Source organism: Rattus norvegicus, chromosome 2, assembly GCF_036323735.1.
Source record: "Rattus norvegicus strain BN/NHsdMcwi chromosome 2, GRCr8, whole genome shotgun sequence".
In the NCBI taxonomy this organism is placed as follows: domain Eukaryota; kingdom Metazoa; phylum Chordata; class Mammalia; order Rodentia; family Muridae; genus Rattus; species Rattus norvegicus.
The window spans coordinates 176063529-176088225 of NC_086020.1; the positions used below are offsets into that span (position 1 = coordinate 176063529).

Genomic DNA, 24697 nt, shown 5'->3' on the forward strand with positions numbered 1-24697 from the left:
ATGTTTCTGTGTCAGTCCTGAGGAGGCAGCGTTTCCTTCGCTGCTCTTCTCTCCAGAAGGTTCTGCCGATTTCCCCCAGCTCTGGAAAGTCGGCTCTTCGTCGTGCCGCCATGATGGGCCACCGTCCAGTGCTCGTGCTCAGTGAGTTCAGGGAAGCGATGGCTCCCTCCGCCCCTCTCTCCCCATGCTTGCCAGTGTTTCCCGGCCCCGTCCCGCCATGACTCGGCCCTCGTGCTTTCCAGTCGTCTTTTCGCCTTAGAACCTCCTTCCTTAGTTTTTCTCCTCCTGCCTTCTCCTGTCGCCCTCTTTTGACAAAATGACTTTCTGCTCTCGGAGTCGCTAGTTTTTAACGTGTGCTTTATCCCATTTGTGTTCCGTTCTTTAGTCGCCACCCTCCACGCCCCCGTGTCCTTTACAGCATGATTTCCGTCTGGTAGTTAGTAATAGTGGTTCTTAACGTTAGGCCTTGCTTCGTATCCTCGGTCCATCCCTTAGGAGAGGCGTGACTTACGGCAACTCGCTTGATTTATGCTTTAATAACAGTGTTTAGGAGACCGTAGTACTTCTCCAAAGAATTATGAGTTAAGTTGGTAAGTAAAGCTTCCTTTACCGGCAGATCGGAAATGGCATCTTTTCAGTAGCGGTCATTCAGCAACCCTTGTTCTGAAATGACATTCCTTGCGTTCCCGATCTTGAATGTGATCTTTCCCACCAGCCAGTTAAGTTCTCCCAGATTCCTCTCCTGTTTTCTTTAACTAACGCCTCTCATCTCAGTAAAGAGCACCAGTTCCTTGTCAGTTACCCGAGCTATTGAGAATAATTCAGTAAACCGGGTTCAAAGTTAAGACATACTAAAGAGAAAAACATGTAGTATGGCCACACTGAGAGGAGAGACAAAGGGGTTCAGTGACACTACCCCTCCTACCAACACTTAGATGAACGAATCTATGGGGTTTTAATTAGCAGACCAGAGGCATAAGGAGTCATCGTTTTCTGCTCTAGTCTCCTGAGAAAGTTTACCTACAGGCTGGCTCTCCAGGCATCAACATCCCCTGGAACTGGAGTTATGGGCTGTTGTGACCACCATGGGGGGCTGGGAATTGAAGCTGAACCATCTTTCCAGCCTCACAAGCACACTTTCTTGGTCACTAATCTTTGAGACTCTGTAGCTCCTAATCCCACGGAGGTTGTAAGGGATGTGCACTCTGGGAAAAATCACCATCCTGCTGAGCCCCATTCAGGGACCTAAAGATATGAATCGCTGGAAGTGTGTGAGCATGCATACAAGGAAAGTATTGGTCAAGATTCTGAAGTTAAAGCATTTCAGGTTATCTCTTAATGTACTGGGGCTTCTCTTCATTCTGTGTGTCTTTTGCCTGCATGTATGTCAGTGTCTGCAGACACCAGAAGAGGACATCAGATCCCCTGGAAGTGTAGTTATAGATGGTTGTGAGCTTCCATGTTGATGCTGAAATAGAACCAGAGTTCTCTGCAAGAGCTTCCAATGCTTTTAACTACAGGGCCATCTCTCCAGCCCCTAAAGGTGCTTTTTGAGACAGGATCTCACTTTGTAACTCTGACTGGCCTGGAACTTTATAGACCGAGTTGAGTTGGTTCAGAAATTCATCTGCATCTCCAGTGCTCAGATTAAAGGCATATGCTACCATGCCCAGTCTTAAACCATTGTAATTGTAACTGCTGGTTATACACTGAAACCTTTGTATTTTTGTTTTCAAAACTTGATAAATAAGGTTGGTGGTAGGATCCCTAAGCAGGTTTAAAAAGAAAAAAAGCACCAAGCCTAATAATAACTGGAGGTCTTTTTATTATGGTTTGTTTGTTTCGTTTGAGACAGGTTCTCTATGTAAACCAGGCTGGCTTCCAAGTCACAGAGATCCTCCTGACTCTGCCTTATAAGTGCTGGGGTCAGAGACATGCGCCACCATACCTGACTTAGATGACCAAGTTTAATCCCTGGCACTTATATGATAGAAAGAGAATTTAGTCCTGAAAGTTGTCTTCTGACCTCCAAAGTTGTGCTACGCATTGTACACTTGATATGTACATATATACATTAAAAAATGTAAACATTTTCTTTAAGTTAGGAAATAAAATGATTGTGTACACTGGGCTATTGACACGTGTTTTTGTCTGTTTTAGGTCAGAATACAAAGCGTGAGTCTGGAAGAAAAGTTCAATCTGGAAATATCAATGCTGCAAAGGTAACACATGTTTTAAGTGATAATAGCAGTTCATTCTGGATGACTCCCTAATATTTCAAATATTACAAATCTTCATTATTTGTAATAGCAAACTTCCTATGGTTCTGTACAGTTGAACAGAGGAAAACGCATGTTTCCCTGACAGTGATACAGGAAGGGAGGTTTTTAAAGATTTACTTATTTATTCATTGTTTGAGTGTTTTGCCTCCAAGTATGTGTACGTGTACCATGTGCATGCCTGATGCACAAGAAGCCTAGAAGAGGTTGTCAGATCCCCCTGGAACTGGAGTTCCAGGCTGTTATGAAAGTTACTATGTGAGTGGTAGGACTTCTGAAAGAGCCTAGGTCCTCTGAAAGAACCCTGTCCCCTCTTTGGAGACAGGATCTTGTCGGGGTTGCCTAGAATTTTCTATGCACGCCAGACTATCTTTGGACTCAGATCTGCTTGCCTTTGTCTCCCAAATCCTGGAACTAAAATCATGTGCCAGCACACTTTCAAACTCATAAATATATTTTTAAGTGAATGATTGAAAGACTTGATTTCATGTGGCTTAGAGACCACTGTCAGTAAAAATATTAAGGCTGGACTCTTAGGACACTAAAACGGAAGACTTTTTTTTTTTTTTTAAGATTTATTTATTTATTTATTTATATGTAAGTACACTGTAGCTGTCTTCAGACACACCAGAAGAAGGCATCAGATCTCATTATTGATGGTTGTGAGCCACCATGTGGTTGCTGGGAATTGAACTCAGGACCTCTGAAAGCAGTCAGTGCTCTTAACCACTGAGCCATCTCTCCAGCCCCTGAAGACTCTTTTTGAAAGTTCATTTATCATGTCTAAAATAGTTAGCATTCTTGTTAAACACTGACTCTGGCTGGAAAGATGGCTTTTTTTTTTTTTTAACAATTTCTAATTTACTTTATGTATGAGTACACACAATTGTTATCTTCAGACACACCAGAAGAGGGCATCAAATCCCATTACAGATGCTTGTGAGCCACCATGTGGTTGCTGGGAATTGAACTCAGGACCTCTGGTAGAGCAGTCAATACTCTTAATTGTTGAGCTATCTCTCAGCCCCAAGCACTTGCTACTCTTGCAGAAGACATAGATTTGATTCTCTAAACCCAGGTGGTAGCTCACAACTTCCTGTAACTCCAGTTCTAGGGCATCCAACGTGCTCTTCAGGCATCCATCTGGAGCACAAACATGTATTTGAGCAAAAGACTCGTACCTGTAAAAAATAAATCTTCAAAACACTGGCTATGCACTGGGCATGGTGGAGCACGCCTTTAATCCTTTCATTGAGAATCAGAAACAGGGCTGTCTCTTACGTTCAAAGCCAGTCAGAGCTACCTAGTAAAACCCTGTTTAAAACAAAGTAATGGTTCTGTTTGTGGTTCTTCGAAACACATTATTCTCTGACTATGCTTCTTGTTTTGTATTTCCTTACCAACAGACAATTGCAGACATCATCCGGACCTGTTTGGGACCTAAATCTATGATGAAGGTTGGACTACCTTTTATTGGAACTCAAACTCCATGTCCTCTTTTTTTGTTATCTATAACACTTTTGCTTTTTCTTAGATGCTTTTGGATCCAATGGGAGGCATCGTGATGACCAATGATGGTAATGCCATTCTTCGAGAGGTATGTTTGATTTTGGTTTTGTTGTTGTGTTGTGTTGTTTTGTTTTTGTTTTTTTTTTTTTCTTTAAACCTCCTTTTCTAACAATTTTGAATACCAAGAACCTATTCAGATACATGTAGATAACCTTGGCATAGTGTTATATGCCTCTAATCCCAACACTTTGGGACCAGAGGTAGAAGTAAGATCATGAGTTCATCCTGCACTAAATAAAATAACCCTGTCTAAAATCCAAGTTTATCAAGGCATGATGGCAGTGTGCCTCTAATCTCAGCATTTTGGGGTAAAGGTCAGAGGAGTAGGGATTTGAGATTAATCTTGCGGGTTCAAGGCCTCTGAGTACTGTGATTACAGGTTTGGAACATTTTTCCTAGCTAGTCTGCCTGCTATGGCTGGCTTAAAGATAGAAACTCCAGGGGCTGGGGATTTAGCTCAGTGGTAGAGCGCTTACCTAGGAAGCACAAGGCCCTGGGTTCGGTTCCCAGCTCCGAAAAAAAGAACCAAAAAAAAAAAAAAAAAAAAAAGATAGAAACTCCAGGTGTGCTGCATGCCTGCTATCTCAGCATTAAGGCAGAAGAGTTGAGATTGGAGAACAGCCTCAGCTATGTATCAATAATTTGTCATAAAGGGAGGCTAGAAGATGTACCTCTCTATTAGAGTACATCTTTCTTATTCAGAAGGACTTAGATTCTATTCCCAGCTGCACAAAATAAAGGGATGCACCAGAAACTTAATTTTCCCATGACTGAAGCTGTATGGGGTTTCAGTGGGGCCTACTTCTGACAACTAAGCCAGAATCTCTTGTTTCTTTTCTTTTTTTAATTAAGTATTTTATTTATATAAATACACTTGTAGCTGTCTTCAGACACACCAGAAGAGGGCATCAGATCTCATTACAGATGGCTGTGAGCCACCATGTGGGTGCTGGGAATTGTACTCAGGACCTCTGGAAGAGCTGCTAGTGCTCTTTTTTTTCTCTCTCTCTCTTTTTTTTTTTTTCCGGAGCTGGGGACCGAACCCAGAGCCTTGCGCTTGCTAGGCAAGCGCTATACCACTGAGCTAAATCCCCAACCCCACTGCTAGTGCTCTTAACCACTGAGCCATCTCTCCAGCCCGAATCTCTTGTTTCTTATATCTTTTAATAATGTTTCTCATTCCTTTCAGTTGTAAGCACATGGTCTCTGTTTCCACCTTATGCTGTTAAAATTCTTGTTTGTCCTTTATTTGTAAAAGAATGATGGGACTCACTTTAAGCCAGTATGACCTTGTTTTAACTTGAATGCATCTTCAAAGGCCACCTTCCAAGTAAAGACAACATTCATAGGTCAGACAGTTTAGACCTTTGAGTCTGTCTTCAGAGGACATAATTCAATCACTACAATGCTTTTACTAAACTGAAGAAGCTTTAAAGATTAAGTTCTCAGTGACACTTTTCCCCACAAATGTGATTTGCTTAAGATATTGAAGAGAGGAGCACTATGACCCAAGGATGTACCTTCTAGAGGTACAGTTTCTGGTGGTTGTGAGCCCTCCAATAGTAGGGCTAGGAACTGAATTTGTTTGGGTCCTCTAAAAAAGCAACAAGTACTTGTAACCACTGAGACAGCTCTCTAGCCCTTGGGGTTTTTTTCCTTTTTCTTTTTTCTTTTTTTCTTTTTTTTTTTTTTTGGGGGGGGGGTGGGGGTTGAGACAGGGCCTCACTATGTGATATATGGGTGGCCTAGAATTTACAGAGATCCACCAGCATCTGCCTGTCTCTTCTGAGATTAAAAGCACGAGCTACCACATCTGGCTGGAGCTGGTTTTAATTTAATTTAATCTGAGAAATATAGTAAAACAAAGGGTTAAGAGAGTATGAGACAGGCTGGAGAGATGGCTCAGCGGTTAAGAGCACCCGACTACTCTTCCAGAGGTCCTGAGTTCAATTCCCAGCAACCACATGGTGGCTCACAACCATCTGTAAAGAGCTCCAATGCTCTCTTCTGGTGTATCTGAAGACAGCTACAGTATACTTATATATAATAAATGAATAAATCTTTAAAAAAAGAGAGAGAGTATGAGACACTCAAGAGTTGGGGCCATGCTAAGAGGTCTTTTGAGAGCTGGCAAAATGGCTCAGTTTGCTGCCAAGCCTGACAACCTGAGTTCTGTCCCCAGTACTCACATAGTAGAAAGACAGCCAGTAACCACAAGTTGTCTTCTGTCCTTAAGGGACATGTATGGCATGTATGTAAGTAACCACATAAAAACAAAACTGAAAAGTTTGGGGAGGTTGTTTTGGTTTTTTTGTTTGTTTGTTTGTTTTGTTTTGTTTTTTTTTTTCCCCTTTTTTTTCGGAGCTGGGGACCGAATCCAGGGCCTTGGCTTGCTAGGCAAGCGCTCTACCACTGAACTAAATCCCCATCCCCAGGTTTTGTGTTTTTAAAGTGGTTCGTTTTTCTTTCAGATTCAAGTCCAGCATCCCGCAGCAAAATCCATGATTGAAATTAGCAGGACCCAGGATGAAGAGGTTGGAGATGGGACCACATCAGTAATTATTCTTGGTAAGAGGAAAGTGGAAGATTGAAGGAAAAAAAATTAGAGATAACATGTGTTAGCCTGACATTGTGGCACACACCTTCAATCCCAGCACTAGGGAGACCAAGGCAGGTGGGTCTCTGAGTTCAGCACCAACCTAGTCTACAGTGTGAATTCCAGAACAGCCAGGGATCCACAGAGAAATCCTGTCTCGGAAAAAAAAAGAATGGTTTTTGCAATAGATAATAAGATTCATTCTGTAAAGTTATCATAAACAACAAGTAGTTTAATTCCAAGCTATTACTGATAGAAGCAATAGAAGGTTAATAAGTTCCTCTGGTACATTTTTATCATTTTAATGCATATTGTATGTGAATTGGTCTTTTTTTTTTTTTTTAAATAATTTTGTTTTTAAGCCAGGCACTTTTGACAGATAGTTTTACATGAATTGTTTTTATATGCATATGGGGAGTTGTTTATCTTTGGGGCAATTTAGGTTTTGTTCTAAATTATGTGCATGAGTGTGAGTGTGTTTGTTTGTCTGTCTGTCTATGTGTCTATGATGGTTTGTTCTCAGGAGTACAAATGCTCACAGAAGTCAGAAGAGGATATTGGGTCTCTTAAAATTGGAATTACAGATGATTTTGAGTCACTTAACTTGGTTGCTGGGAATGGGTTCTGAAAGAGTAGTTAAGTGCTCTTAACCTCTGAGCCACCTCTAGCCCCACTTGCTTTTGCAGAGGACCTCGATTTGGTTTCCCAGCATTCACTCTTCACTCACAATCTGTAGCAGTGAGTTTTAGCTACATTGCTTTGTGCTCTAGCCACCCACTCAGGAACTCTTTGGATTTGCAAATGAAAGGCAAATGCACATTAGCTTATTTTTGAAATGCTTGCTAACTCAATGACTAGGCACTCCTAAACCTTCCCCTGCTATCCTAGGCCCAATTGGAGAAGTGTCCAGTGGCTACTTACCCAAATTCACACATGGCTGATTGGTTTTCTCTCCTGCAGCTCCTGTGTCCCATCCTTCTCCCTGGAACTCGTGGTGGTCTCTCTTTTCTCTCCCTAGCCTATGCAACTCTAAAGAATCCCACCCTGCCCCATCTCCCTTTGCCCAGCCATTGACTGCTGGCATCTTTATTGATCTATCAAAAACCAATTAGGGACATGGACCTTTAGGGTGTGGATAAGCAGATTCCTGATTGAATCAAAGCATTAGAACCAATCTCCAAACAACAGTCATCTGTACCTAGTTCCAGGGGATCCCATAACCTCTTCTCACCTCCCACAAGCACCAGGCAGGCACATGGTACACACACGCAGACAAAACACACACATATCTATAAGAGATTAATATAGATAGTATAGTTAATAGAGACCTGGGTAAGATAACTAGAAATAATTTGTTTTCTGTTGAGAACAGTGGCCAAGCATTCTCTCAAGGCTGGCTTTGAGTTCCTGTTTCTCCTGACTCTGCCTCCCAGTGCAGGGGTTATAGTGAGCCCTTTTTCTCTGTTTTATTTTTAGTGACAGCAGTTTGGCTGTATCCTAAGGTATTATGTCAATAAATCTCTTTCCCCTTTGTACTTTTCTTTCTTGGGAAAAATATTTTCATTTTTCTTGGGAAATTGAAGTACATATTTAGTTAGAAAGTTAAAAAGGAAAGAGTAAGCCCATAATGTCAATTTTAGATAAATTAAGATGTATCTAGTAAGGATGTTTTCTTTATAAATTGTTTATAGAAGTTATAAAATGTAGAACAATATTTATAGCCAGATACATACATACCTTTAGTGAGATCTGTTTTAAGAAAAATTATTTTTTATTAGCATATCCTGGTACTTTGAAATGCGTTGCTATAATGCCTATATCCTTTTGCAGCTGGAGAAATGCTGTCTGTGGCTGAGCACTTCCTAGAGCAGCAGATGCACCCAACAGTGGTGATCAGTGCTTACCGCATGGCACTGGATGATATGGTCAGCACTCTGAAGAAAATCAGGTATGGAGGCAGGACTGAAAATAGATAGTGTGAGAGGCTTAGATTGATCTGTTCTTAATAAAAGAAAGCCAAGCACATAGGTTGAGGGCCATTAGAGCAAGCACACAAACAAGGTACTTTCCATTATGGAAAAAAGATAGCAAAATAGAGAAGAGAATTGAATTCTCATTTTAAAAAATAATTCGGGGTTGGAAAAATGGCTCAGCGGTTAAGAACACTGACTGTTCTTCCAGAGGTCCTGAGTTCAATTCCCAGCAACCACATGGTGGCTCACAACCATCTGTAATGGGATCCGATGCCCTCTTCTGATGTGTCTGAAGATAGCTACAGTGTACTCATATACATAAAATAAATTAATTTTTTAAAAAAGATTCTGGTAGGGGTTGGGGATTTAGCTCAGCAGTAGAGCACTTGCCTAGCAAGCGCGAGGCCCTGGGTTCAGTCCCCAGCTCCGAAAAAAAGAAAAAAGATTCTGGTAGTCCTTCAGTACTCTAGGCTGGTTGTCTGAGCTGGTCTTCAATCTACTTGGAATCCCAAAGAAGTAGGCTCTAATGCCTTAGCAGCAGGCCAGATGAGTTTGCCAGTGAGAATGAGAGCAGGCAATCAGCAAGTCATGTATGAGTATAGCTAATTCGGGGCTCTGTGCTGTGAGGATAGTACCTAGCAGGTTTCCATTGGAACAAGAGGACCACACCTGAAAATGCTGCTTGAATGTAGAGAACTTGAATGTAGTTTATACTTGCTTGGTGCTAATAGTGCTGTGAAGGGAGTATAAGAGTGCGTGCCTTTAATCCCAGAAGTTATGATGCAAAGGAGGGCGACCCTAATCAAAACGACACAAAGTGGGCTGGAGAGATGGCTCAGTGGTTAAGAGCACTGACTGCTCTTCCAGAGGTCCTGAGTTCAAATCCCAGCAACCACATGGTGGCTCATAACCATCTGTACTCTTCTGGTGTGTCTGAAGAGAGCTACAGTGTACTTACATATAATAAATAAATAAATCTTTAAAAAAAAAAAACGACACAAAGCCAAGTGTGGTGTTGCATGAGAAGCAGAGGCAGGTGGATCTCTTGGGTTTAAAGCCAGCCTGGTTTATGTAGTGCCAGAACTGCAGAGTGAGATCCTGTCTCAGAACAACAGAGAACAAATTCCATGATGGAATTAAAAACATGCCACAGTGCCTCAGACCCTCCCCCAAAATATCCTCAACTATTTTTTTTTTCTTTTTTTCAGAGCTGGGGACCAAACCCAGGGCCTTGCGTTTGCTAGGCAAGTGCTCTACCGCTGAGCTAAATCCCCAACCCCTCCTCAACTATTTTTTAAGTGGCTTTTTCCTGTTTAGAGCCCCAGTAGGTCTAGAACAGGATATGTATATCAAGCAAAGAAACCTGTGCCTCCAGAGTACTGAAAAACCTGACTCTTTTTTTTTTTTTTTTTTTTTTTTTTTTTATGACCTACTGATTCCAGTTAGTGCTGCCCATATGTGTGCAGGGCCATGCACCAGAGAATGACCAATCCACCTGTGGCCACAATTATAAAGAAAATGGCCCTCCTCCAGCAACTCCCAGTTGCTAAATGTTCTGCCATGGTGGAATTTTAACAAGGTGTTTTTGTTTTATGTATGTGAGTACACTTTCACTCTTCAGACACACCAGAAGAGGACATCAGATCCCATTATAGATGGTTGTGAGCCACCATGTGGTTACTAAGAATTGAACTCGACCTCTGGAAGAGACAGTGCTCTTAACCACTGAGCCCTCTCTCCAGGCCCACACTGGAATTTTGACTGGCTTGACCTTGAACAAGTAACCACAGCTGCTGTGATAGTATGAATGCTGTGGCATTGTCTTGTTCACAGCCACTAGCTCTTGCATTCTGATTGCCCTCTCTTCTGAGATGTCCACAAACCTTGCGTAGAGATTGATACAGATGTTTCATTTGCAACTGAACACTCAGAAGTGCTTAGTTACTCTTTACACTTTGACCAGTCTCTGTCTTTGGGACAAAATCTTCTCCAACCAAGACTGAAAGGTACACATATTTGTAGGTCTAGACTTAATCTGTGTCCTGCAATAGAGGTGTGTGGTGTCTTCAGTAATAGAGTTTTATTATCTAGTTATGATAGGCGATCAAGAACAGTGGCGATGGTTTCTGTTTTAGGGTCCTTTGGATCTTCCCTGATGCATACATAACTCATTGGGAATTATCGTATGCCTGGTACTGATAAGTTCATATAATCACCATGTCTTCTGCAAGCAAGCATTGTCCATCCATGCAGGGAACCTTCAAAACACATCTCCCTCCTTTTTCCTTTTCCTTTTAGTGGTGGTGAGGTTTTTTTGTTTTGTTTTGTTTTTTTAAAGGGTTTTTCTGTGTACCCCTGGCTGTTCTGGAACTTATTCTGTAGATCAGGCTAGCCTCAGAGATCCTACTGCCTCTGCCTCTGCCTCTGCCTCTGCCTCTGCCTCTGCCTCTCCCTTCTGAGAACTGGGATTAAAGATGTATGCCACTATGCCCTGACTATTCATGCATTCTTACTGTTAATCCACCCATCACTGCTTCCTTTTCCCCATTCCTCAACTCTTATCTACACTTAAACCTTTAACTACCAGTATTCCATCCTTTAACATGTGTTCCATTATGCGCTCCCTTATTAAGGACTCCTTCCTCCCCTGTTTTAATGTTCCCCCTTTAGATTTTAAGAGGCAGGTTGAAACAGGATGTAGTCCTGGCTTGTCTGTGAACCACGTTGACCTCAAATCTGTAGAGATCATGCTGCCTCTGACTCTGGAGTGTTAAGATTTAAAGATGTGTTTTTTTGTTTTTTTTGTTTTTTTTTTTAGATTTATTTATTTATTATATATAAGTACACTGTTGCTGTCTTCAGATACACCAGAAGAGGGCATCGGATCTCTTTACAGATGGTTGTGAGCCACCATGTGGTTGCTGGGAATTGAACTCATGACCTCTGAAAGAGCAGTCAGGTGCTCTTAACCGCTGAGCCATCTCTCCAGCCCTAAAGATGTGTTCTATTAAGATGTTTTGTTGTTGTTTTTGTGTGGGTGGGTGTGTGCATATGAGTGCAAGTGTCTGAGAAAACCAGAAATGTGACTCCCCTAGAGTTTTAATACACTGGACACAGGTCCTCTGGAAGAATAGCAAGTGCTCTTAACTGTTTAGTCATATCTCCATCCCCACCTTTAGATATATTATGATAAATTATAAAGCGTGGCATTTGGGTATTAAATCCAGGACTTTATGCATGTGTTAACCAAGCACTGTGCCATCAAGTTGCATCTCCAATCCCAGAATCTATTATTTTGAGACATAGGCTCATGTAGTACAAGCTGACCTGGAACTTAATGTGTAGCACTGAAGAGAGCTTTGAACTTTTCAGCCTCCCAAGTACTAGAATCATAGGCATTCACCACACCCGAATTTTTTCGGTGCTTTGGGGTTGAACCTGGGACTTTTTTTTTTTTTTTTTTTCAAAACTGGAATTTGTATTTCTCAGGGTAGACCTCCTTACTCTCTTGTATCCCTGGCTACTTTTTTTTATCAAGCAGTAACTGTCTATCTTGAACATTTGCCTTAGATAATGCTTTTGGAAGCTGTTGCCTCTTCCCTAAAATCTATCTGGCGTTGTAAAGTGTTTTAGGAATTTTAGCAGTATTTGAAAGTTTAGCAAGATGTCTTGTCACTTTAACCACTTCATTCTGCCTCTTAGCATGCTCTTATGCTCACTGAGGTTTACACGAGTTACTGTGGTAAACATTTTATATTGACTGTTATCTGGGTTTCTTTTTCCAGTACCCCTGTTGATGTCAATAACCGTGATATGATGTTGAACATCATCAATAGCTCTATTACTACAAAAGTCATCAGTCGGTGGTCCTCTTTGGCATGCAACATTGCACTGGATGCTGTTAAGACTGTTCAGTTTGAAGAGAATGGCAGAAAGGAAATTGATATCAAGAAGTATGCAAGGGTGGAAAAGGTAAGCTAGTCCAGTGTGTGCTTGAGAATTAAGTATCTGTCATGGTCATTCCAGTTCAGAGTAGGGTGTCTTTATTTAGTTAGACTAGAAAGAAGAACTGGACTAACTTAGAGCCCTGTGGGATAATGTCACAGGTAAAGCAAGTATAAGATAGAAGGAGGCTGGGGTTGGAGATTTAGCTCAGTGGTAGAGCGCTTGCCTAGCAAGCACAAGGCCCTGGGTTCGGTCCCCAGCTCCGGAAAAAAAGAAAGGGAAAAAAAAAGATAGAAGGAGGCCTGTCATTGGACAAGAAGGTGGGAGAAAAGTTTGAAGGAAGAGAAGGAGTCTGGAACGGAAAGGAGGAAGAGACAGGAGGGACAAGGAGAGAAGCCGTGGCAGGATAATATGGCAGGTGACGTTAAGATTCCGCTCTGCGTATTTACAGGTTCTTATTAATGTTCTTAAGGGATGGATGTGTATTGGGCTTTGTATGTTTAGGTGTGCAATTATATCTTATCAATTGGATCAAAGGTTATTGTGTTGTGTGTTCTTTTCATTTGGCAATTTAAGTGTAAGAAAGTGTGCTGCGGCTGGTCTGGGCCGACACAGAGTTGGGATGTGTGTTTCTGGCATGGAAACCTGCCTTGGGAACTAGATAGGTAAAGAGATTGCTGCCAGGCTCAGAGAGAGGCCTTTGGCAGTGTGATATGGGATGGAGCAAAGCGGGTGAGACGCTTTGCTGACTGAGACTTAAGATATCCAGCAGATACCTTGGGGCACTGCAGTGTACACCTAGAGTGAGGATAAAAGATTCCATTTTATTTTTTATATCTTTACAACAACAGAGCCCAGAAACAAAGACCTAAAAGAGTATCAAGGAGAATTCCTGATAGCATTTTTTGTTCCCTTTACTACCTTCCATACACAAGGTTTACAAGGGTAAGAAAAGACATTGATATGTCCGTAACTATGCCTGTGGGTATTAATTAGCTACTGGTGAGGATATTCATTTTACAAGTGCTGAGGTTGGTGAAATGGCTTAGTGGCTAAGAGCACTTAACTGCTCATGTAGAGGACACACATTCCATTACCAGCACCCAGATGGTGTCTCACAGCCATCCATAATTCCAGTTCCAGAAAACCTGATTTCCTCTTTTGACCACTGAGGGCACCAGGTACACATATATTACATATGCATGCAGGCAAACCACTTTGTTAGTCAGGGTTCTCTAGAGAACAGAACTATGAATATTAAAGAGAAAGGCTTTATTAGAGTGACTATTCCAACAGTGGCTGTCACCTGATAGAAAAATAAGATTCTGGTAGTGGCTGGAGAGATGGCTCAGCAGTTAAGCACTCTGACTGCTCTTCCAGAGGTCCTGAGTTCAATTCCCAGCAACCACATGGTGGCTCACAACCATCTATAGTGGGATCTGATGCCCTCTTCTGGTCTGAAGAGAGCAACAGTGTACTCATTAAATTAAATAAATTAATTTTAAAAAAAGATTCTGGTAGTCCTTCAGTACTCTAGGTTGGTTGTCTGAGCTGGTCTTCAATCTACTTGGAATCCCAAAGAAGTAGGCTCTAATGCCTTAGCAGGCCAGATGAGTTTGCCAGTGAGAATGAGGGCAAGCAATCAGCCCTATGTCCTTTTATGTGGGCTGCCACCAGAAGGTATGGACCACTTTCTGACCTCAAATGATCCAATCAAGAAAAATCTTTCACTGGTATGCTAGTTGCTTGGGTTTTAGTTAATTCCAAGGTGTCAGAAGTTGACCACCAACATTGACCGTCACATACTCATTATAATAAAATTTGTTTGAACAGTGATGGCACTCATCTTTAATCCCAGCACACCAGTCAGAAGCAGGCGGGTCTCTGAGTTTGAGGTCAGCTTGTCTACAAAGTGAGTTTCAGGACAGCCAGGACTACAAAAGCTTTCCTACTTTTACTAAATTTAAGATCAGAATGTAAGTGTAGTAGCTAGCTAGTGTAATATCTTAGAGCTAGCAGCTGGAGCTCAAGTCTAAAAATCTGTGGGAATATCCTAATGATGAAGTAAGTCCTTTCAAATCTTTGTCAGGACAGTGAATTTCTATGGATCTTATTCATCCTTCAGGTTGCATGTCATGGCCCAAGATTAGCATCCTTCCTAAGAAGTCAAATATTTGCAGCCGAGCTTGGTGGTGAACTTTAATCCCAGTATTTGGTAGATGCACTTAGGTACATCTATGTATAGCTACAGCTATGTAGTAAGATTATGTCTCAAACCAAAAACAAGAACATATTTGCAGCCATTGCTTTGGTTCTCACTATTCCTAAAGGACCTGGAACTCACTGATGCTCACACCACCTTAGAACTTATATGGTGCCTGCCACTTATCTATTTAATTATTTTGTTTTTGAGTTTCATAGAAGAAAGGTATCTTGGATCTAAAAGAGTAGTCGTTTGGGAAAGCTGTATGGGGATAGATTTGAGATGGATTTGGCTTGCATGCAGGGAAGCAAGTGCCGTGTGATGTGTCATCAGTCCCAGTTATTGCATCTTGGTTATGTATTAAAGTAAATCTTCTTGGGCTGGAGAGATGGCTCAGTGGTTAAGAGCACTGTCTGCTCTTCCAGAAGACCTGAGTTCAATTCCCAGCAACCACATGGTGGCTCACAACCATCCGTATTGAGATCTGATGCCCTCTTCTGGACTGCAGGCATACATGCAGGCAGAAAGCTGTATGCTATATACATAATTAGTAAATATTTAAAAAAAAAAAAAAGTAAATCTTCTTTTGCTCAGATACCCGGGGGCATCATTGAAGACTCGTGTGTCTTACGTGGAGTTATGATCAACAAGGATGTGACCCATCCAAGAATGCGCCGCTATATTAAGAATCCTCGAATTGTTCTACTGGATTCTTCTCTGGAGTACAAGAAAGGAGAAAGCCAGGTAAGATTCCCAGCCTTGTGAGGGTTTTATTTTTTGTTTTTGAGATAGGTTCTCTTTACGTAGCTCTGACTGTTCTGTAAATCACTGTGTAGACCAGACTGGCCTCAGATTAACAAAGATCACCTGCCTCTGCCTTCTAAGTGCTGGAACTAAAGTACATGTGCCACTACCCCTGGCTGCCCCGCTTTAGTAGACTTGATCACTAATATGGACAAGTGACATTTGTGTGCTGCCATTTATTATCCTTTCTTGAAAATAGTTTGATGTTTGTTTTCCAAGTGAGCAGTCTGAAGCCCAGGACTGAGGGAAGAGAGTGACAAAAATTAAATAAATTTGTTGTGCACTCATTGAGATGTGTGGGTATAGACAGAGTCCTGCTTACATGGGCAGGTGAATGAGGCAGGGAGACCTCTTGGATCAGAAACAACCTGGACAATGTATAGGATAAGACCCTGTCCTAAAAAAGGTATAGAGAATTTGAGATCTGAATTATTCATACACACTAATAAAACAAAAGGTCCAACCCAGATGTGTGGAACAGATGTGAAGTTTTGACATTCAGATTGACATTTTCTGGAATACATGAGAGGGTTGGGTAGAGGGAGTAACTGGGATGACACTTGACTATCTTCATCAGCCTAAGGATTTTTAAGTTATTTTCATTTATGTTTATTGTGTGTGTACCTGGATGTGCATGTGGCAGTCTGTGGGGAACATTATGTGTCTGAGTACAGGTTAGTTGGATCCCCTAGAGCTGGAATTCCAGGCAGCTGTGAGTGCTACTCCTGACTGCTGAGCTGTCTCTCCAGCTTCAGTCAGTGCCTTTTCTTCATTCACAGACTGACATTGAGATTACACGAGAGGAGGATTTCACCCGCATCCTGCAAATGGAAGAAGAGTACATCCAGCAGTTGTGTGAGGATATTATCCAGCTGAAACCTGACGTAGTCATCACAGAAAAGGGCATCTCGGGTAGGGCCCCATTTGTTTTTCAAGCCTGCCTTTGAGGTAGAAGAGGGTGAGTGGTGTGATTTGGTTTTGTCCCATGGGTTGGCAAAGACAGTTGTGTGCTGTTTTAAATACTTTGGGGATAAAACCAGTTCAGAGTTTGGGTGTCTAGCTGACACATCTACTCTTAAATTTCAGATTTAGCTCAGCACTACCTCATGCGGGCCAATGTCACAGCCATTCGTAGAGTCCGGAAAACAGACAATAATCGCATTGCTAGGTAAGTAAGCCAGTTAAAGGTAATATTTTATTTTAGCTGCATAGTATATTCATTGCCTGAAATGGTGCAGGATGCAGTAACTGCTTGTCAAAAAGTTCTGTTCTCTGAAATTTTTGCTCAGTGGTAAAAATTTCTTTTTCTTTCTTTCTTTCTTAATCTCTTTCTTTTTCTTTTTTTTTTTTTTTTTTTTAAGAAAAGCTGTTGCTCTGTATCCCTCAATGACCTGTAACTCTGCACCCCAGACTGAATTTGAATTTATAGCAGTCCTCCTGCCTTTCAGTTCTAGGCTTCCAGGTGTTAACCACTCGGGGCTGGTGATCTGTACTGTCTGGCTCTGTCTGTACTGTCTGGCAAAAGCATTAGATCGCTGCTAGTGAGTCCACTTCTGTAAATTTCAATACACTGATGTCTACATTCAGGGTATCTATTTCTAGTGCTAATTTATTATGGCCAGAGTGGTACCTGCCTATAACTCCAACACTAGGGTCATAAAGGGAGAAGAATCAGTTCACAAGTGATCTTTAGAGACCAGTTGGGGCTATGTGAAACCTTGTCTTAATATCTCAAAAAACAAATTTTTTAAAATGTGACCAAGAGTTCCAAAAAGAAGGTTTCTGTCTGTTGAAGTTAGTAGGCATTTGTGAAACAAATATGTAGGTGCTGGGAATGAAGCTACAATGGTCCTCCCAAAAGAGTACTTTTGACCATTAAGCTATCTTTTTGGGCAGTCCTCCATCTTTTACAGCTGGCTATGGTGATTGTACCTCTGGATGCAAAGACAAACTATTTGAGTTTGAGGCCAGCCTGATCTACATAGTGAGTTCTAGGTCAGAAACTGTCCAAAAAAAAAAAAAATACCATTAAGAAAGTAAAAGACTTAGGGATAGAGAGAGAGATGGCTCAGTGGTTAAAAGCATTGACTGCTCTTTTAGAGACATCCTGAGTTCAGTTCCCAGGAATCACATGGTGCTTCACAACCATCTGTAGTGGGATCTGATGGCCTCCTCTGACATGCAGGCATACATGCAGACAGCATTCATATATTAAAAAACATATAAGTAGGGCTGGAGAGATGGCTCAGCGGTTAAGAGCCCCGACTGCTCTTCCAGAGGTCCTGAGTTCAATTCCCAGCAACCATATGGTGGCTCACAACCATCTGTAATGAGATCTGATGCCCTCCTCTGGTGTGTCTGAAGACAGTGACAGTGTTCCCACATACATAAAATAAATAAATAATTCTTTAAAAAAAAAAACATATAAGTAAGTACATTTTATTTAAAAGGAGAGAAAATTTGATACTGGATGTCATGACGTGCACCTTTGATCCCAACCTTTAGGGGGTAAAGGCAGGCTGACTTCTTGATTTTGAGACCAGCCTCGTCTGTAGAGCAAGTTCCAAGATAGCCAGGGCTATAAAAAGAAACCCTGTCTCAAAAACCCAAAAAATAAAACTTAATGATAGGAGTAATTGAAATGGCTTGGGTTATAGAGACATTTGCCTCCCAGCTTACCACTTGGATTCAGTCTCATGAAAGTAGAAAACTCCTGACTCATACATGTGTGCCACAACTAAACCTAGTTAATTACCACTAAATGTTACTGATACAGGGACTGTAGTTACACTAACTGCTATTGTAAAGGATCTATGAAAAACCAGTGTTGATGGTGTGCATGTATAATCCCAGCACCTGAATGGCTAAGGTAGGAGGATCTTTGTGAGTTTGAGGCCAACTTTTGCTGCATAGTCAATTAAAGAGCAGCGTGAAATAAAAGTTGAAACCCTGGTGGGTCTGGGCATTCACAAAGTGACTTGTCAATTTGCCATAAAAGCCTGAAGATTGGCCCTGAATCAAGGCCAGCAGCTTGCTGAAGCTGTTGGCTTCAAGCAGGTGCCTAAATAAATGTCTTTCTATGGTCTGTTGGCCATTTCAGAAATTAAAAATGTAATGGTCAATTCATTAGAAAGAAACATCTGGCTGACGGAGAGGAAAAAAAAGCCTGAAGAACTGAATTTGATTCCCCAGATCCTATGTAAAGGTGGAAAGAGAGAACAGACAGACAAACAAAGTTAGCCTCTGCTTTTCACACGTGCACACTTGGGTTGTTCATTTGGATCTGTAGGTGTGGTGCGTGTGTGTACTTTTTCCTACCACTAAGTCAGTGGTACGACCTGTCATTCTATCACCCGAGTAGACAAAGCAAGAGGCTATCAAGAGCTGAAGGTTATTTTCAGGGACTTTCCAGTTAGCCTGAGCTATAAGAGACATCTCAAAACAAAACAACCACTCAGGACTCAGAAACCCAGCACTCTAGAAGACTGAGGGAAGAGGATTGATTATCTTAAGTTTGAAGTCAGCCTGGGCAAATTACTTCCGGGCCATCTTTTACAACTGAATGAGACTATCTCAAGGCTTGAGGGTGGGAGGGTAGGGTCCTGATGGTTCAGTGGGTAAAGGTATCTGCTTTAAGCCTGACAACCTGAGTTTGATTCCTGGGACCCACATGGTGCATAGAACTGACTCCCACAAGTTGTTCACTGCACAAAGTAAATATAATTTTGAAAAAGCTAACCTATTGGGTTAATTCTCTTCATGAAACAAATACTTGAGAAAAGGTTTATTTTGGCTCACAATTGGGAAGGTTCTAGTTTTTTGTTGGTTGATTTTGATTTTGGTCCTGAAAACCTTTATGATTCAAAATCATAAAGACTTTATTACTCCAGTGGAACTACCAAAGGGAACAAGGCATTAGAATGTAGAACTATGGGAAATACTTGAGATCCCAACTCTACCACCTACCAGGCACATAACTCAATTTAAGAGAGTCCTATGTCGGGGTTGGGGATTTAGCCCAGTGGTAGAGCACTTGCCTAGCAACCTCAAGGCCCTGGGTTCGGTCCCCAGCTCCGGAAAAAAAAAGAAAAAGAAAGAGAGAGAGAGTCCTATGTCTGCTTGTTCCAAAATGGTTCTAGACATGCATATGCATGCTTAGTTTTTCTCCTTGTTCCCATAAGTTTACATGAAAGGAGACATGGTATCCTTGTAAGCTGAGCAATGGTGCCTTTAATCCCAGTGCTCAGGAGACAAAGAAGGCGGGGGACTCTCTGAGTTTAAGGTCAGCCTGCTACACAAAGAAGTTCCAGAGCAGTGAAGACTATACAGGAACACTGTCTCAAAGGACCAAGAAGAAAAAGAAAAGGAAAACTGCTATCCTGAGCTGGGTGTAGTGCCTTAGGCCTTTAATTCCAACACAGGTACAGGCAGATGACAGGAACACTGAGCCTATTGTATATAGATGTACATAGTGAGCTCCAGGACTGCCAAGACTAACTACATATCGAGATTCTGTCTCAAATAAAAAATACGAGGGGGGGAAACCTGCTTGGTACTAGTGTATAATATGATCTTAGCACTTGGGAGGTAGAGTCAACAGGGTGGGAAGTTGGAAGCCAAATTGGATTAAATGGGACTGTCCCAAAAGAAAAGTTTAACATTTATTATTGGGTTATGTTTATAATTTGTACTGTCTGGAATTCAAAGCTGTACTTAAATCCACAATCCTACCTCGGCCTCCTATGCTAGAATCATAGATATATACCCCAAGTTTTTCTCAGATTCTTGCTTGACTTTGGAATCTTTTCGTATAGTCTTTTTTTTTTTTTTATTACACTTTCTATGATGTGCAGAGGGTACATTGCATGTGCATATGTAGAAGTTAGATGACTGCTTTCTGAAGTGTTCTCTCCTGACTTTTTTAGTTCTGGGTTGTATTAGTTAGGGTTTTATTGCTGTGAAGAGACACCATGACCAAGATAACTTTTATAAAGGACAACGCTTAGTTGGGAGTGGCTTGAAATTTCAGAAGTTCAGTCCATTATCATCATGGTGGGAAGAATGGCAGTCTTGGCAGACAAGATGCATGTTGCTCTAGAAGGAGCTGAGTATTCTACATCTTGACCCAAAAGTAGCCAGAAGGGGACTGGCTTCAGAAGGCAGCTAGGGACTCTTCTGTAAAGTCCACCCCCACAGTGACACACTTCTTCCAACAAGAATACAGCCATTCCAACAAGGACACACCTCCCCATGGGCCGAGGATTCCAACACAGGAGTATGAGGCCAAACCTGTTCACAAACCACTACATGGGTATTGAACTCAGGACCTCAGACTTGTATGGAAAGCGTGGTACCTGCTGAGCCATCCCATGGCCTCTTGGTATAATTGAACTGAGTTACATATGTGTGGGAGTTCATTGTCCAGATTTTATTATCTAAAAATTATACTTGAATCCAGTTATGATTAGTTGCCATGTGTATATATATAATTACATTTCTAAAGCCAAATTTAAGAAACGTGGCTTGTGGGGTTGGGGATTTAGCTCAGTGGTAGAGCGCTTGCCTAGCAAGTGCAAGGCCCTGGGTTCGGTCCCCAGCTCCAAAAAAAAGAACCAAAAAAAAAAAAAAAAAGAAAGAAACGTGGCTTGTATACATTTAAAACTTTCCTACCAGTCGGTTCAGACCTCTCAGTGATTCTAGTAATGCATTTTAGTCTAACCTTTAACCACAGACGGTAGATTACTAGATGGGTAAAAGCATCTGAAGTCACATCCTCTCCACCCAATAGAGCCTGTGGGGCACGGATAGTCAGCCGACCCGAGGAACTGAGAGAAGATGATGTTGGTACAGGAGCAGGCTTATTGGAAATCAAGAAGATTGGAGATGAGTACTTCACATTCATCACTGACTGCAAAGACCCAAAGGCCTGCACCATTCTTCTTAGAGGAGCCAGCAAAGAGATACTATCGGTGAGTGAGCCTTGGCAACGTGACCAAGGGAAGGACATTGTTCCATCCTAGAATTGTCACCACTGTAACAAGCTTAAAAGAAAATGATGTGGGTTGGGGATTTAGCTCAGTGGTAGAGCGCTTGCCTAGCAAGCGCAAGGCCCTGGGTTGGGTCCCCAGCTCCGGGGGAAAAAAAAAAAAGAAAATGATGTAGCAGTTATTTTCAGTCCATGATCCTTTGGCCTGTGGCTGCATGACTGCATAGATGTGTGAAGGAGCAGAACCAGTCACATGACAGTGAAGAGATTAACGGGAGTACTGAGTGCCAATTTCTGCCCCTGGTGCCACGTAATCAAGGCATGGTGGTGAGTCAGAAAGAGGGACTGTTCTACATATAGAGTATGAGGCCAGCCTCAGCTTAAAGTAGAAAGAGAGAGGAATGGAAAGCAGGCACAATCTAGAAACTGCTGTGCATTTGGAAGCCTAATATGGCAGCTTATACCTGTGATCCCAGCTGAAGCAGAAAGATCACCACAAGTTTGAAAGTATGAAGGGCTATACAAGCCAGGCCGTGGTTAGCGTATGCCTTTAACTCCAGCACTGGGTGGAGACAGGGAGAGGGGAGGACAGAGACAGGCAGATCTCTGAGGTTGAGGCCAGCCAAAACTATATAGAACTATGTAAAAATATCCTGTCTGAAAAACAACAACAGGGTTGGGGATTTATAGCTCAGTGGTAGAGCGCGCCCTGGGTTCGGTTCCCAACTCAAAAAAAAAAAAAGAAAGAAAGAAAGAAAAAGAAAAACAGCAACAAATAAAAACAGGCCAGGTAATGGTAGTGAATGCTCCTAATCCCAGCATTTTAGAGACAATCAGGTGAAGCAAGCCTAGTCTACAAGAGTTTTGGCCAGCAGAGGATATACAGGGAGACCTTGTCTCAAAACAAAAGAAAACAGCTGGAGCAGGAGAGAGGCTCAGTGGTAAGATCACTCATTGCTTTTCTAGGGAATTCCCCAGCCTCCAAAGGCACCAAACACACATGGCATGCATAAACTCATGCAGACACACGCACACACACACAAGATAGGTAAATCTTTAAAAATAAGAACGAATGGCAAAGGCCGGCTATGGTGGTATACTCCTTTAATCCCAGCGCTCAGGAAGTAGGAACAGGTGGGTCTTTGTGGGTTTTTTTAAGGCCATTCTGGTCTACTTGATTAAATTCCAGGGCAGCAAGGGTGTGAGTGTATGTGTATGTGATAGGATCTCATTTTGGTGGTTCAGTGTGATCTCGTATGGGTGGCAGCCCATATGTACTCCATTGTGGCTCCAGTTAAGCCACAAACCCAACATTACTGCTCCTTTCTCCTTTCTCTTTTTTTTTCTTTTTTTTTTTCAGAGCTGGGGACCGAACCCAGGGTCTTGTTCTTGCTAGGCAAGCGCTCTACCACTGAGCTAAATTCCCAACCCCTCCTTTCTCTTTCTGTTCTCCTTCTACTGTCCCAGTCCCAGGAATCAAACTTAGGTGATCCAGCTTGTTAGTAAGAGCCTTGAACCACTAAGCCATTGCTGCAACTGCAGCCCCTTTAAATTGAAATTGTAACCCCATCCCTACTCCCAAAGGGAGTAATTGTTCCAGGATAGTAGCTGGTAAGCAGAGGATAGTTGACAGTACACCATACAGTCTGCTGGAGGGCACAACTAGGAAAGAAGGGAAATAGTTTGATTCTCTCTGGTGCAATATAAAGACCTAACCTCGTAGTTGAGATGTAATATCCCCTAACCCTTTTGCAGGAGTCCTTTTGTGCTCACATTCCTGAGTTAGAATGTGAACATAACTTCTGCCCCTTGCCAGTAGGGGTCACAAGAGTCTTCTTAGTTGCCCTATTTGTGGTTTGCAAAAAGTTTGCCAGTCAGGAAATCCTTAGCCTCTGATTTCTCTGTGAGTCACCGAGCTGACTAAACCATTTCTCGGCTTCCCCAAGGAAGTAGAACGCAACCTCCAGGATGCCATGCAAGTGTGCCGCAATGTTCTCCTGGACCCTCAGCTGGTGCCTGGTGGTGGAGCCTCTGAGATGGCTGTGGCCCATGCCTTGACAGAAAAATCTAAGGCCATGACTGGTGTGGAACAATGGCCATATAGGGCTGTGGCCCAGGCTTTAGAGGTCATCCCTCGGACCTTGATCCAGAACTGTGGGGCCAGTACCATTCGTCTGCTTACCTCCCTTCGGGTGAGTTCTTTTCTATACCCATTCCTTGCTGAGGTAAGGAAAGCTGTTTTCACCCTAAGGGAAAAAAATTTTTTCTGACAGGATGTTTATACTCATAAGTGCACATACCCTTAAGTTCATGCACACTTGTGTGGGTTGTATGTGTAGGCCAGAGGTCAACCTTTGGTGTCCTTCCCCAGTAGCCATCAACCTTAACTTTACCCCTTTGCTTTTCTTATCGCTCGTTCCTTCAAATCTTGTAGTCTGCCTTTTTTGCTGTCAGTTTTTAGTGGTTTGGTTTTGTCTGTTCTCTGACACAACATCCTTCATTGTACTCTCCCTGCCCGTATTTATTCCACCTGCAGGCCAAGCACACACAGGAGAATTGTGAGACCTGGGGTGTGAATGGTGAGACTGGTACCTTAGTGGACATGAAAGAGCTGGGTATTTGGGAGCCATTGGCTGTGAAGCTACAAACATACAAAACAGCAGTGGAGGTAAGACGCCATACGTCATTTCTGTCCAGATAACCAGCTTCTGAGATTTGTCTAAAAGGAAGGGCCATAAAAAGGCAGTGTTCCCCAAAGGTCTCCCAAGGAACTCTACTCCCTACTTACCTTTAGCTTATACAGAAGCAGCGTAACAGGGGACAAGTTATATCCCTTGCTTAGGTAGAGCTTCATTGTTCATTCGAGACTCTGAAGAGGAAGATCCCAGATAAAATGGTAATTCTGTGGGAGGAGCCAGGAGAAAGCTAAAAGTAAACGGTGTCTTTCTCTTCTCTGCTGACCTGTTTTTCTTTTAGACTGCAGTTCTGCTTCTGCGGATTGATGACATTGTCTCTGGCCACAAGAAGAAGGGTGATGACCAGAACCGGCAAACCGGTGCTCCAGATGCTGGCCAGGAGTGAGTGCTAAGCAAGGTGACTGAACCACAGAACCAGCAGTCTCCCCTTTCCTGAGCCAGAGTTCCAGGAACACTGTGGACATCTTTGTTTGCAAAGGATCAGGTTGAGGGGCAGCCCCCAGTCTGTCCCATCTCGGTTTGCAAAAAGCACTGACGTGTATCTCTTCTGTTGTAAGCTTCCATTCAGTTTGCTTCCAGTGATTAAATCTAAGTCATTTGAGACAGTTGTCATGTGTTTTTCAACCTTGGGTCACATCTCTACCTC

The 24697-nt window shown here is 42.3% G+C and overlaps 1 protein-coding gene and 1 non-coding gene across 2 annotated transcripts; both read left to right on the forward strand.

Annotated features, from left to right (window-relative positions):
- On the forward strand, positions 1 to 24652 carry Cct3 (chaperonin containing TCP1 subunit 3). Its single transcript, NM_199091.3, has 14 exons — positions 1 to 141; positions 2161 to 2222; positions 3686 to 3736; positions 3814 to 3876; positions 6320 to 6416; positions 8275 to 8392; positions 12203 to 12389; positions 15160 to 15309; positions 16149 to 16281; positions 16456 to 16537; positions 21158 to 21338; positions 23302 to 23547; positions 23892 to 24023; positions 24332 to 24652. The coding sequence occupies exons 1-14, from the start codon at positions 111 to 113 to the stop codon at positions 24434 to 24436; spliced, it is 1638 nt and encodes a 545-aa protein (NP_954522.1). The 5' UTR covers positions 1 to 110; the 3' UTR covers positions 24437 to 24652.
- LOC120101251 (small nucleolar RNA SNORA2/SNORA34 family) lies at positions 18376 to 18511 on the forward strand. Its single transcript, XR_005501628.1, has one exon. It is a non-coding gene; the product is annotated as a small nucleolar RNA SNORA2/SNORA34 family (small nucleolar RNA).
- Positions 24653 to 24697: the final 45 nt, after the last annotated feature.